Consider the following 13358-nt stretch of genomic DNA (forward strand, 5'->3'; position numbering starts at 1 on the left):
CAGCGCCCTCTGGTGGACGTGCTGTCAGTTCTATCGGAGTTCCCCATCCTAGAACCCCTAAAGTCAGGAAGCTTAGCATTTGGGGGATTTTTAGTTTTTAGGGGGTACTTTTCACTGGGGCACTTGTGACTCCAGATTTTGCTGACAGTAGATCAGAACTTCCTATTTGGGGCTTAAGCAAATGGGTAGATTTCTTAGCTAAAATGTGATCCTGAAAATCATTAGGTGTACGATAAAAAGTGAAAAGATATAGACATGGAAATGGAATAATACAGCTAGAACTAGTGATTTTAGAAACTCCCTAGTCCAAGGCGGGACCCCTGTTTTGTTTACCATTTATCCTGGCACGCACCACAGGGCCTGCGACACAGTAGGTACTCAATAAATATTTGCTGACCAAGTCTGCACTTTGGAATATGTATCTCTCACATATTCACACTCACTGATTCATCGTTCGTTCATCCATTCATTGGTTCAACAACTATTTTTCAAGTGCTGAGTGCTGGCTATGAGCATCACCCAGTCCCTGGCCTGACTTCCTTGCCCTAAATGTCCTCCAGATACTTCCAAATCAAGGAGCCAAAACAGGATGTAAAGAAATATTAAAACCAAAAAAAGAAAGGTTGATCTGTCACAGGTATTGATTGTCCCAGTGTGACCAGCTTGGAAAGAAACAGGAGGAAGGCTATGTGCAAGCATGGAGTGCTTTTGAGGGCAGGGGAGGCAGTGAGCAAAAAGCCCTGCCGAAGGAAGTTGAGATTTCTGTATGAGAAATGATGTAGCAAAAACAGAATGTTTTAATACCCAAGAAGTTATCTGTAAGTGCCTAAATGGGGAATTTGTATACACCTAAGATCCAAATACGTGATCTGAAGAAAAACAAGAAAGTTTAAATTTAACCCAATTTCCTCCCTGAAGAAAGAAGTGGGGTATTTCAGTACCATGCAGAAAAGAGGATACTAGATCCCTTGACAGATGTCTATTGGGGAGATAAATATATAATCAATAAGTATTGTAACCATCTAAGTAGCGTTTGATTTTCCTATTCATTCAACACTTTTTTTTAATGTTGAACAAAATATGAATTTCTTTTTTTTTTTTTTTTTTTTTTTGCTGCGTGGCACAGCTTGTGTGATCTTAGTTCCCCAACCGGGGATCAAACCTGGGCTCCGGCAGTGAAAGCGCGGTGTCCTAACCATTGGACCACCAGGGAATTCCAAACATATGAATTTCTAGTAAGTGCCAGGCACTGCACTAAGTTCTAGGATACGATAGTGAGAAAGACATAGAGTCTTGTTCTCATAGGGCTTCAGAAGAAACACTAACCTAAATGTCCATCAACCGATGAATGGATAAACCGAATGTGGTATATCCATATGATGGACTGTTATTCAGCCATAAAAAGAATAAAGTGCTGATACATGCTACAACATGAATGAACCTTGAAAACACTAAGTAAAAGGAGCCAATCACAAAAGATCTTATATTGTCTGATTCCACTTATATGAAATGTCTAGAATAGGCAAATCCATTGAGACAGAAAGAAAGCCTGGAGGGAGGCGAGAATGGAGAATGACTGCTACTGGGTTTCTTTTTGGAGTGGTGAAAATGTTCTGGCATTAGATAATGGGGATGGTTGTACAACCTTGTAAATATACCAAAAAAGAAAAAACAACCCACTGAATTATACACTTAAAAGTGTGAATTTGATGGTGTATGAATTACAGTGCAGTAACATACATATATATATATATATATATATATGAAGTATCAAAGGAGGCAGTGACAGTACAGTGTGGTAAATAAGCCTAGAACAGGGACTTCCCTGGTGGTGCAGTGGTTAAGAATCCGCCTGCCAATGCAGGGGACATGGGTTCAATCCCTGGTCCGGGAAAAATCCCACATGCCACGGAGCAACTAAGCGCGTGTGCCACAACTACTGAGCCTGCGCTGTAGAGTCCACAAGCCACAACTACTGAAGCCCCTGTGCCTAGAGCCTGTGCTCCACAACAAGAGAAACCACTGCAATGAGAAGCCCGCGCACCGCAACGAACAGTAACCCCCACTTGCCACAACTAGAGAAAGCCCGCGTGCAGCAACAAAGACCCAACACAGCCAAAAATGAATAAATAAAATTAATTAATAAAAAAAAAGCCTAGAACAGTGCCTGGCAAGTACGTGACACTCAATAAATGTTTGTGAAATGAATGAATGAATGACTAAGTGCTATGAGAGTTCAAGACCATGGTGCTGATGGAAGGAGACAGGCACAGACACAGTGATTCTAAGCCAAGACCTAAAAGATGAGTTGGAGATTAGCCAGGGAAAGCAGGGTGGAGGTGGGGCATTAGCTGTGTTTCAGGAAGAGAAGAATGTTCCAAGCAAAGGGAACAGCACGTTCAAAGGAACTGAAAGACGCAGTAGAGCTGCAAAGAGAGGAAGTTGTCCTCAGAAGCTGACAAGAGGGTCCAGGGAGCCATGGGAAGGAGCATGGACCGTATCCTGAGGGGATGGGGAGCTGTGGAAAGATTTATCAACATCATTATCATTAAAAATAATGATTAATAAGGCTAATGATTAATGAAGATTCCAACTTGGAAAATTAAGAAACTTATCCTCTCCCCAAATAAAGATCTATATTTTTCTTTGCTTACATATTCATAAAGATACTGGATGGAAACATGAAACAACATAGTGTAGTCCCTTGGGGGGGTGGGCAGTAGGAACTGGAGAGCTGGGTGAGAGGATAGATGGGAAATGTTTCATTTCATTATATAGCTTTTTGTATTTTAGTGTTTCAGCCATGTAAATTTAAATAGAGAGAGAGTGAAAGAGATAGAGGTATATAGAAAGCGTATACCACATGCTTTAAGACTTCATCTTCCAATGCAGGGGGTGTGGGTTCGATCCCTGGTCGGGAAGCTAAGATCCCACATGCCTTGCGGTCAAAAAACCAAAACATAAAACAGAAGCAATATTGTAACAAATTCAATAAAGACTTTAAAAATGGTCCACATCAAAAAAAAATCTTAAAAAAAAGGATATACCACATGGACACTGAAAAGTCATACAGCTGGAAGGAGCAAAGCTGGACTTCTAAGCTTTACAGTGAACATGCCCATCAAGGAATCTTTGCATGACAATTTCATTTTCTCTCTATGCTTTCCAACGGGGTGAAAAAGATTAGATCTGCTTAACAGCTCTATTTCTTTTTGTATATTAATAATTTGCCTTTAAGTTGTATATTCCAATCTACTATCATAAGCTAGTCTCTCTCACATCTGGCACCATGTAAGTCCCCCAGACTTACATTTTTCAAGGTGATGTTCAAGACCGGGGTTTTGCACCATTGTTATGCACTGACATTGCAAAGGCAAATGGCTTTGGCAATGCTGATTTGTTTTTAAATTGAGGTATAGGGACTTCCCTGATGGTCCAGTGGTTAGGACTCTGTGCTTCCACCACAGGGGGCCCGGTGTTCTATCCCTGGTCAGGAAACTAGGATCCCGCATGCCATGCAGCATGGCCAAAATAAATAAATAAAGATATTTTAAAATTGAGGTATAGTTGATTTACAATATTATAGGTCAGGTGTATACCATAGTAATTTGCAATTTTTAAAGGTTATACTCCATTTATAGTTATTATAAAATATTGGCTACAGTCAATGCTGATTTTATCAGCTCTTTCTCCTGACTATTCTGGTAGGTGGGTTAGTGATTTATTAACCCTGTTTCACAGCTGAAGGAGAGCCACGAAGCAGTTCGCCCAGGGTAAGTGAGAGCATGAAGATAAAAAATAAAACAGAGATCCCAAGTCTAGCTGGGGCCGTTCTTGCATCTGATATCCTTGCATCAAGAGAGTCCAAAATGCGGACTTCCCTGGTGGTCCGGCAGTTAAAACTCTGACTTCCACTGCAGGGGGCACAGGTTCGATCCCTGGTTGGGGAACCAAGATCCCACATGCTGCGTGGTGTGGCCAAAAAGTAGAAAAAATAAATACATTAAAAAAAAAAAAAAAGAGTATCCAGAATGACTTGCCACTCTCTCCAGACCTGTTAACTTTAAACCAAGAACCCACAGGAGAAACTTGGAACGAAATACGTACAGGGCTCTTGATGAAACAAACGATGAAATGAAACAAATCTGAGGCTTCAAGTCTCAGTGGATGCCTGTTGTTATGCCATGAGTCCCTCTTTCTAAGATGTAAAGGACAGAATCAAGCTACTGAATGATTGAACTTTCCCTGCTCTGTATCTTAATATTTTCATTTCAGGGGGAAATTTGTCATATGAATAACTGCACAAGGAGATAACAAGGGCATTGCCTGAGAAAGGCTGCCACTCGAGGTCCCACAGGCCACCTAAATTTAGTGTCATCACATTGCAGAGAGCAGGGGCTTCACCTTTGTAGATCAGGCTCTCAGCTGATCAGGCTCTCACAGCAACGAAGAGTAGCCCCCGCTCGCCGCAACTAGAGAAAGCCCGCGCGCAGCAACAAAGACCCAACACAGCCAAAAATAAATACATTTTTTTTTTTTTTTTTGTGGTACGCGGGCCTCTCACTGTTGTGGCCTCTCCTGTTGCGGAGCACAGGCTCCGGACGCGCAGGCTCAGCGGCCATGGCTCACGGGCCCAGCCACTTCGCGGCATGTGGGATCTTCCTGGACTGGGGCACAAACTCGTGTCCCCTGCATCGGCAGACGGACTGTCAACCACTGCGCCACCAGGGAAGCCCCAATAAATAAATTTAAAAAAAAAATGTAAGTCTGGGACTTGAAGTGTTCAGAAAATGGGGGAAATGGCTTGTTAGGGCCTACTCCTGGGAAATAGCCAGGGTGGGGATGGCATGGACGAGTATCTCCAAGTAAGAAACTTTCTCCCAGGCCTCTCATAGCTCTTTAGGTTTTTAATCGTTTTGCTTGAAAAGAGAAAACGTAAATAGAGAAAATCAGGGTAATGGTCAACCAAATGCATATAGCAAGGAGCCAGAGCATGTGGGCACATCCACAAATATTTGTTGATTGATGAAAAGAGGGAAATTACTGGTAGAGCTCAGGGCAGGGTTCCAAGATTCCCAGATGTAGAGAGACTGAGGGGTCAGCTCACTCCACATTCTACAGAAGAGGAAACAGGGGACCAGAAAGATAAAGGATCCTGCTCAGACTTGCAAGGCTAGCTGCTGATAAGAGCCAGCCAGAGCCCTGGATTTCTGGGTTGGCCACATACCCTTCCTTCCTGTGGCATGGCTAGCAAGTGACCTTCTGAAAAGACATTGTTTGGTGATAAGGGCCCTGTGGCCTGGTCAGCAAGTTGAGGTCTGCTTGACAAGGGACACCTCAATGGTCTCCAGTCTCTTACTCAGGACATTCATATGCGGATCTCAGGGGAGCACACTAGTGAAGAAGCAAGCAGAGAGCTCTAGACTTAGCTCTGGAATCCTTACTCTTTCGTGGTGACAGCGTGGGTGAGAGATGGAAAGAAGGGCTGAGGAGGCAGTTAGAAAGGGGCTCCTGGTCCCTCCCTCAAAAATTCTACCTTGCCTTTTTCACATTCAAGAAACAAGACACTGGGAGAACAGAGAGAACCAAGGATTTGAAACCCAAAGTACTTTCTGTACCTAATAACTATGACAGGCAGATTTTGAGAACTAGACAAAAATGAACTAAAGAGGTGGGAGTGGGGGAGGGTTGCAGAAATGCTCAGGCAGGGGCAGTCCTACTGGTTTTAGTGGGAAAGGAATTACTAAGCTGCATATAGACAGAGAGCTTTGAAATCTCTCTCTCTACCTCTATCTCTATCCAAAATAAAACTTCAAAGCCTAAGCAGGACCTTTCCTAAATAGCCCTTTTCAACTTTTCTAGCTGTACTTTTTGTTACATCCTGTCACCTACCCTAAGTTACAGTTGTACCTGACTATTTGCTAACCACTCATTCAGTGGATATTTATTGAGCACCTACTACATCCTAAGCAACAGGCAAATAAATAAGAATATGATGTGTTAAATGAATTGATTCATTTATTCCTATGTGATGGCATAAGCATACCTAGAAACTATTCTTTATCTTTCTCTCTCTGTGCCCTTGAACGTGGCTTGCAGTTTTTCCCCTTCCTGGCCCTCTGAGCTGAGGCCCTTCTCTCTAGAGCAGTCTTTGGCATTTTTGGTGGAGAATTGGGAAGAAACTGGAAGGCAGGAAGAAAAGCCAGTGCAGGAGTGTGGAGGCCAGGGCTGGAGGAAATTTTTAAGGGCTGTGTTGTGTGAGTATAATAACTGATAGGTGAATGAGAAAGAAAGCAAGGGATTTTACGGAGAACTATTGGTGATTCTGTATTTCTTTCTGGGTGTAAAGAACTACAAGTAAAGACCATGAATAGTTTTAGAAATTGCTTTTGGTTTCACAGAGAGCATCCTTTGGATGTAGACAGCACTGTGCGGGCATGATATATGCTTTTCGCATTTATTCACTGGACCAATATTCATGGAGTGCCATGTATGTGCGGTCGCCATGCAGGGCTGAACAAAACAGACCTGGTCCCTCTCCTCCTAAAACTTGAAAATATTCAATAAACAAATATTGAGTTACTTATTGTGATGTGTATTTTGAAGGAAAGAAAGAAGCACAGTGTCGTGAGTGTTAACTGGGGAACTGCTTTATGTCTTTGGAACACATCATCCTGCTCTTCACACTTTTTGATGCTGAAGTACTTTTTCTGATAGTGGACTCTATCAAAAATCCTAATAATATACTGAAAAGCTCAAATGTCACGGTCTTCAGGATGCTATGTCATGTCTCCCATTTAAGCTGTTCTCTCCTGGCACGTTGCTTTTATAAAATACAATTCTGCCGAGTGTATACCTGTTGTACAGTGACCAACTGTCTCTGTTTGCCCACATTGAGCAGCTTCCTGGCATGAGTTGGTCACCCTAACCTGTTGACAAGTCTGTCTTCCCCATTATATCCAACACTCCAGGAGGGAAAGGAAGCCTTCTTATCTCTATTCATGCAACAACTTGCATGTAGAAATAGAGTTAATATTAACAACAATAATAATAGCTTACACTTGAGTGTTGACTATATTCCAGGCCCTATGCTAGCTTAACTCCTTGCAACAAGCAAACAAACTTCTTCCTTCTATAGAGAAACTGAGGCTAAGCCAGTTAAGCCCAGGATTTGAGAGGCTGGGGCTGAAAAAGAGAACCTCTTAATCACCACTCCCCGTACTAGCACAGCAGTCCTCCAACATTTTGATCTCAGGTTCTCTTTACACTCCTAAAAATCATTAATAACCCCCCAAAACTTTTGTGTGGGAGATGTCTAGTACATCAGAAATTAAAACTGAGAACTTAAAAAATATATATTTTATTTAAACATCAATGTGCATTCACATCAATAACACATTTTGTAAGTAAAAATTAACTATTTTCCAAAATAATGGTTTTGTGAGAAGAGTGGCAAATCCCTTTAATGTCAGGCTTAACAGAACCCCCTGGATTTTCACATCTGCTTCTACGTTCAATCTGTTACAAATATGTATCATGTAGCCTCTGGAAAACTCCATTGTACACTGGTGAAAGAAAATGAAAAAGGCAAATAACTTCTTTGTATGACTATGAAAATTGTTTTGCCTTCGGAGACCCCCTGGGTCCTTGGATACTTTGGCAGGCGCCGCTGTACTGTATAAAACAATTCACTCTTTCCAATGCCTTTGTGGCAGGCCTCAGGGGAAGAGGTAACCACTGGTTTGCACTAATGTCGGGCTTTGGTTATATACGGCCTGGGCCTTGCGAAGGACACCAGCGAGGAGACAGAGAGGTGCCTCCCCTCGTCCAAACCTTAACCTGCAAGCTCTTCGCGGATTGCCCACAAGTGGCTAGACCTTGGCCTACAACTCCCGGCAGAGCTCGCGGCAGGGGGCGTGTATTCACAGGCGCGAGGAGCGTGGGTGACTCTAGCCGAGTGACGAAGAAAGGGGGCGTGTCTGTTTTGGGGCAGGCGCTGTGCCGCAATTGGATAATCCGGGAATAGGGGGCGGAGCCAGTGTTTGGGTCAGCCAATGGTTTGCAGTCAGACGGAAGGGGGGACGGGGCGTGGCTGGACTGGCTCGGGGCTGCGTGGGGCTCACCGAACCCGGGAACGCGGGTGTCGTGGGTGGGAACGCGTAGTCCTGGGACCGCCGAGTCTGGGCGCGGGAGATGGCGGCGCGATGGAGCAGCGAGAACGTGGTGGTGGAGTTCCGCGACTCCCAGGTGAGCTCGGGGCCTAATAGAGCCTTTTAAGCATGCGCCCTTCCTGGTTCCCCTCCCCCACGCTGCCGGGTCATTCTTGGGGGCGGCGGGGCGACCCTCAGTCCGGGCTGGAGAGATGGGCAAGGGAGTGACCCGGACCTGTCAGACCCAAGCGGGTGAGGGGATCCTTGATGACCGTTGCGGGTGTTTGGGGCTGGCATGGGCGGGGTTTCGGGGTTTCCCTCGTGGATACCGGGAGTGGGGTCTCCCTGGGGACATCGAACTACAGAGATTGCGCGCTAGTGAGCGCTGAGGGGAGGCTTCCTATGACCACGGTGGTGAGCGAGGGCGTTTAGGTACCCCTGCGCCTAGTGACTTTGGGCAAGTCGCAGAACTTATTTGAGCCTCAGATGCATGGAGTTAACCCTGCCTCACAGATCTTTGGAGTGGATTCGATTAAAAAAAAAAAAACTGCATGCAAAGTGCCTGTTTCGCGCCTAAGCTTTTAAGTGGTTACTGATGCTAGGATAGTGGAAAATACCGTAGGTGAATAGGAGTATGCACTGCATGTATTGCCCGCGTTCGAATCCCGCCTCAGCTCTTAGCCTGTCATCGCCCTCTGCGCATGTTTTCTCACCTGTAAGAGGTGCGAATCGTACCTACCTCATAGGGTTGCTGTGAGAATTTTGAGGTCATACATTTAGAATGTGTGGCACAGTGCTGGACACATAGTAAGCCCAAAGGAACGCTAGTATTTACTAGGAATTTTTACCATTTTTCTATTTCGTTCCTTCCATATGCCGGGCCTTGTGCTAAGTGATCTACATTTCATTTTTCTAATTCATGAAAGAACCATGCAAGATAAGTAGATTTTTTTTTTTTTCCCCAACAGGGAAGCTGATCCCCATTTGGCTGATCCCAAGTGACTTGGCCAAGGCCTTCCATTATGTGGTCACATTGGGATTTGAACACAGGCGTCTGGCCCCAGGGCCTTGTTGTGCTCATGACACTACTCTGCTTCATACTGTATGAGCCTGTCATACAGTCGTTTTACAATAAATATCATGCCCCCCTTTCCCCAGCACCTAGGACAGTGTGTTGGTGATTCTCTTCATGTATCGAACACATAATTTATTGAATACCTTCAGCGTGCCAGACTTTCATTCAGTCATTTTTTCAGTAAGGGTTTATTGAGCTTTTGACAGGTGCACACTGTACCAGGCACTGTGTTGGTGCGCAGGTGATTTATACTGAAGGGGAATCTGGATTAACGATAAGGGGGTGATGTGGTTTCTTCTTTCTAAAACCTATCCCTTCTTTTGCCGTAAAGATGCCTGAGGGGAGAACTTCCCACCAGTTTGCTCTATGGCTGCCCTTGATACATAGTGCCCATGGAGAGTTTGAGCAACCGCATTTGGGTGAAAGGATCCTAAAACACTTTGCACTGTCAGCATGGTGTCTCTGGGAAGAAGAAAGATGCCAGACTCCCAGGGGAAAAGAACCATATTCCTGTTACCCTTTTTGTTAATTGCTTTCACTGGGGACTAAGAAGAGAATCATGTGTCCTACCTCTGAGCTTGCTAATTTGGAAGCTACTAATCTGCAAACCGTTTAATTTTCACAGAAACCCAGGTAGTCTCACCCCTACTTCTCTACACAGATGTAATTGAAAAGACCTGCAGAGAGGGTGGTGACACATATATTAGGATGCTATGAAGTCGTATCAAATAATTAAACCTAAACAGCAGTTGTCATAGTAAGAGAACAAACTAAATTGGGTAATTTAACTGCCTTGTGGGAGTTTCTGTTTTTCTTTCTGATTTTTCTATTCATTTGGAAGGGTGAGTCTTAGTGTGAATTAGTATGGTTTTGTAGTTGATTTTGGTGATCACTGGGAGGGGTAGGGACTCATTTTATTAACTATTTCATTAATGTAGAAAGAAAAAGTTAAAACTCTTCACACCGCCTTTCTGAAAAGGCAGAACAATAAACTTTTCCAAACAGCCCACCACCTTTTTTTTTTTTTTTGGCTGCATTGGGTCTTCGTTGGTGTGACCCCACCACTTTTAAAAATCATTTAAAAAATTTAAAGCTTTTAGGTTTTTCAGAAAAAAACCCCAGTCTGAAAGGTGTAACTTTTTTACATTTTATATGTGTCATTTACTTTATAAAACAGATGTTACTTTCACCGATTAATAGTGAGGAAGCTGTGCTGCTTGGCATCTACTCTGAAGTGGTCCCTGGAATCGATGAGTGTGAACGCTAAGAAAGCTTAGCGATAGTTTTCTAGAGCAACACCACCCACTAGAACTTTCTGAGATGATGGAAATGTGGCTCTTCAACACTTGAAATGGGGCTAGTGTGACTGAAACAGTGTTTTTTTTTTTTTTTTTTTCCTGGTATGTGGGCCTCTCACTGTTGTGGCCTCTCCCGTTGTGGAGCACAGGCTCCAGACGTGCAGACTTAGCGGCCATGGCTCACGGGCCCAGCCGCTCCGTGGCATGTGGGATCTTCCCGGACCGGGGCACGAACCCGTGTCCCCTGTATCGGCAGGCGGACTCGCAACCACTGCGCCACCAGGGAAGCCTGAGACAGTGTATTTTAATTAATTAATTAATTAATTAAAAAATAAATTTATTGTATTTATTTATTTTTGGCTGCGTTGGGTCTTCGTTGCTGCACACGGGCTTTCTCTAGTGGCGAGCGGGGGCTACTCTTTGTTGCGGTGCTCAGGCTTCTCATTGTGGTGGCTTCTCTTTGTTGCAGAGCATGGGCTCTAGGTGTGCAGGCTTCAGTAGTTGTGGCATGCAGGTTCAGTACTTGTGGCTTGCTGGCTCTAGAGCGCAGGCTCAGTAGTTGTGGTGCACGGGCTTAGTTGCTCAGGGGCATGTGGGATCTTCCCGGACCAGGGCTGGAACCCGTGTCCCCTGCATTGGCAGGTGGATTCTTAACCACTGCGCCACCAGGGAAGTCCTTTTTTTTTTAATTTTTTTTTTTTTTTGGCTGTGTTGGGTCTTAGTTGCAGCACGTGGGATCTTCGTTGAGGCAGGCAGGATCTTTTGTTGCCGTGGGTGGGCTCTTCATTGTGGTGTGCGGGCTCCTGTCTAGTTGTGGCATGCAGGCTCCTCTCTAGTTGTGGCGCGCAGGCTCCTCTCTAGTTGTGGCGTGTGTGTTTTCTCTTTAGTTGTGGTGCGCAGGCTCCAGAGCTCATGGGCTCTGTAGTTTGCAGCACGTGGTCTCTCTAGTTGAGGCTCCCAGGCTCAGTAGTTGTGGCACGCTGGCTTAGTTGCCCCGCGGCATGTGGGATCTTCGCTCCCTGACCAGGGATCGAACGCGTGTCCCCTGCATTGGAGGGCAGATTCTCTACCACTGGACCACCTGGGAAGTCCCAGCACAAGATATCTTAACATTTGTATGTGTCCTTTTCAATTTCTTTCATTAATGTTTTATAGTTTTCAGTATACATGTCTTTCACCTCCTTGGTTAAATTTATTTCTAGGTTGTAAATGGGATTGTTTGATGCAATTGTAAATGGGATTGTTTTCTTTATATCTTGTCCTGATGATGTATTAGTGTATATTAGTGTATAGAAATGCTACAGATTTTTGTGTATTAATTTTGTATCCCACAACTTTATTTAATTAGTTTATTAGTTCTAACAGGTTTTTGATGCAGTCTTTAGAGTTTTCTGTATTTAATGTCGTGTTTTCTGCAAATGGTGACAGTTTTACTTCTTCCATTCAAATTTTGATGCCTTTTATTTCTTTTTCTTGCCTAATTTGCTCTGGCTAGGACTTCCAATACTGTGTTGAATAGATGTGACAAGAGTGGGCATCCTTGTCTTGTTCCTGATCTTAGAAGAAAGGCTTTCAGTTTTTCACTGTTGAGTATGATGTTAGCTGTGGGCTTGTCATATATGGACTTTATTATGTTGAGGTACGTTCCCTCTATATTTACTTTGTTGAGAGTGTTTATCATAAATGGACGTTGAATTTTGTCAAATGCTTTTTCTGCATCTATTGAGATGTTCATATGATTTTTATTCTTCATTTTGTTAACGTGGTGTATCACATTGACTGATTTGTGGTTATTGAATCATCCTTGCATCCAAGGAATAAGTCACACTATGATCCTTTTAATGTCTTGTTGAATTCAGTTTGCTGATATTTTGTTGAGGATTTTTGCATCTGTGTTCATCAGGGATATTGGCCTGTAATTTTCTTTTCTTGTGATGTCCTTATCTGGTTTTGGTATCAGGGTAATACTGGCTTCATAAAATGAGTTTGGAAGAGTTCCCGGCTCTTACAGTTTTTGGAAAAGTTTGAGAAGGTTTGGTATTAAATCTTCTTTGGATGTTTTGTAGAATTCACCAGTGAAGCTCTCTGGTCCTGGACTTTACTTTGTTAGCAGGTTTTTGATTACTGAGTCAGTCTTTTTTTTTTTTTTTGCAGTACGTGGGCCTCTCACTGCTGTGGCCTCTCCCGTTGCGGAGCACAGCCTCCGGACGCGCAGGCTCAGCGGCCATGGCTCACGGGCCCAGCCACTTCGCGGCATGTGGGATCTTCCTGGACCGGGGCACAAACTCGTGTCCCCTGCATCAGCAGGTGGACTCCCAGCCACTGTGCCATCAGGGAAGCCCTGATTCAGTCTTTTTAATAGTAATCAGTCTGTTCAGATTTTCTGTTTCATCATGATTCAATCTTAGTAGATTGTAAGTTTCTAGGAATTTACCCATTGCTTTTAGGTTGTCCAGTTTGTTGGTATATAATTGTTCATAGTAGTCTCTTATGATGCTTTGTATTTCTGTGGTATCAGTTGTAATATATCCTCTTTCATTGCTGATTTTATTTCAGCCCTCTCCCGATTTTTCTTGGTGAGGCTAGCCATAAGCTTGTCAATTTTGTTTATCTTTTCAAGGAACCAGCTCTTAGTTTCATTGATCTTCTCTATTGTCTTTTTTTTTGGCTGCTCCATGTGGCATGCGGAACTTCCCCGACCAGAGGTCGAACCCATGCCCCCTGCATTGAGAGTGTGGAGTCTTAACCACTGGACCGCCAGGGAATTCCCTGTTATTTTCTTTCATTCTACTAACTTTGGGCTTCTTTTGTTCTTTTTCTAGTTCCTTGAGGTGT

The 13358-nt window shown here is 43.8% G+C and overlaps 1 protein-coding gene across 12 annotated transcripts in view; it reads left to right on the plus strand.

Annotated features, from left to right (window-relative positions):
• Positions 1-8068: 8068 nt before the first annotated feature.
• WDR59 (WD repeat domain 59) overlaps positions 8069-13358 on the plus strand; it is a 123302-nt gene continuing 118012 nt past the window's right edge. For 7 of the 12 annotated variants that reach the window (XR_007474412.1, XR_007474411.1, XM_049703708.1 and 4 more), the window contains exon 1: positions 8070-8247. Coding sequence is in view for 10 of the 12 variants with exons in the window: in XM_049703708.1 (XP_049559665.1) it covers positions 8194-8247 (54 nt within the window). In the remaining 2 variants the exon portion in view is untranslated. Of the gene's footprint in view, positions 8248-13358 lie in introns of all 12 variants that reach the window. The other 5 variants (XM_033434352.2, XM_033434353.2, XM_033434354.2 and 2 more) reach the window with 2 other exon arrangements.

Source organism: Orcinus orca, chromosome 20 (assembly GCF_937001465.1).
Source record: "Orcinus orca chromosome 20, mOrcOrc1.1, whole genome shotgun sequence".
Taxonomy (NCBI): domain Eukaryota; kingdom Metazoa; phylum Chordata; class Mammalia; order Artiodactyla; family Delphinidae; genus Orcinus; species Orcinus orca.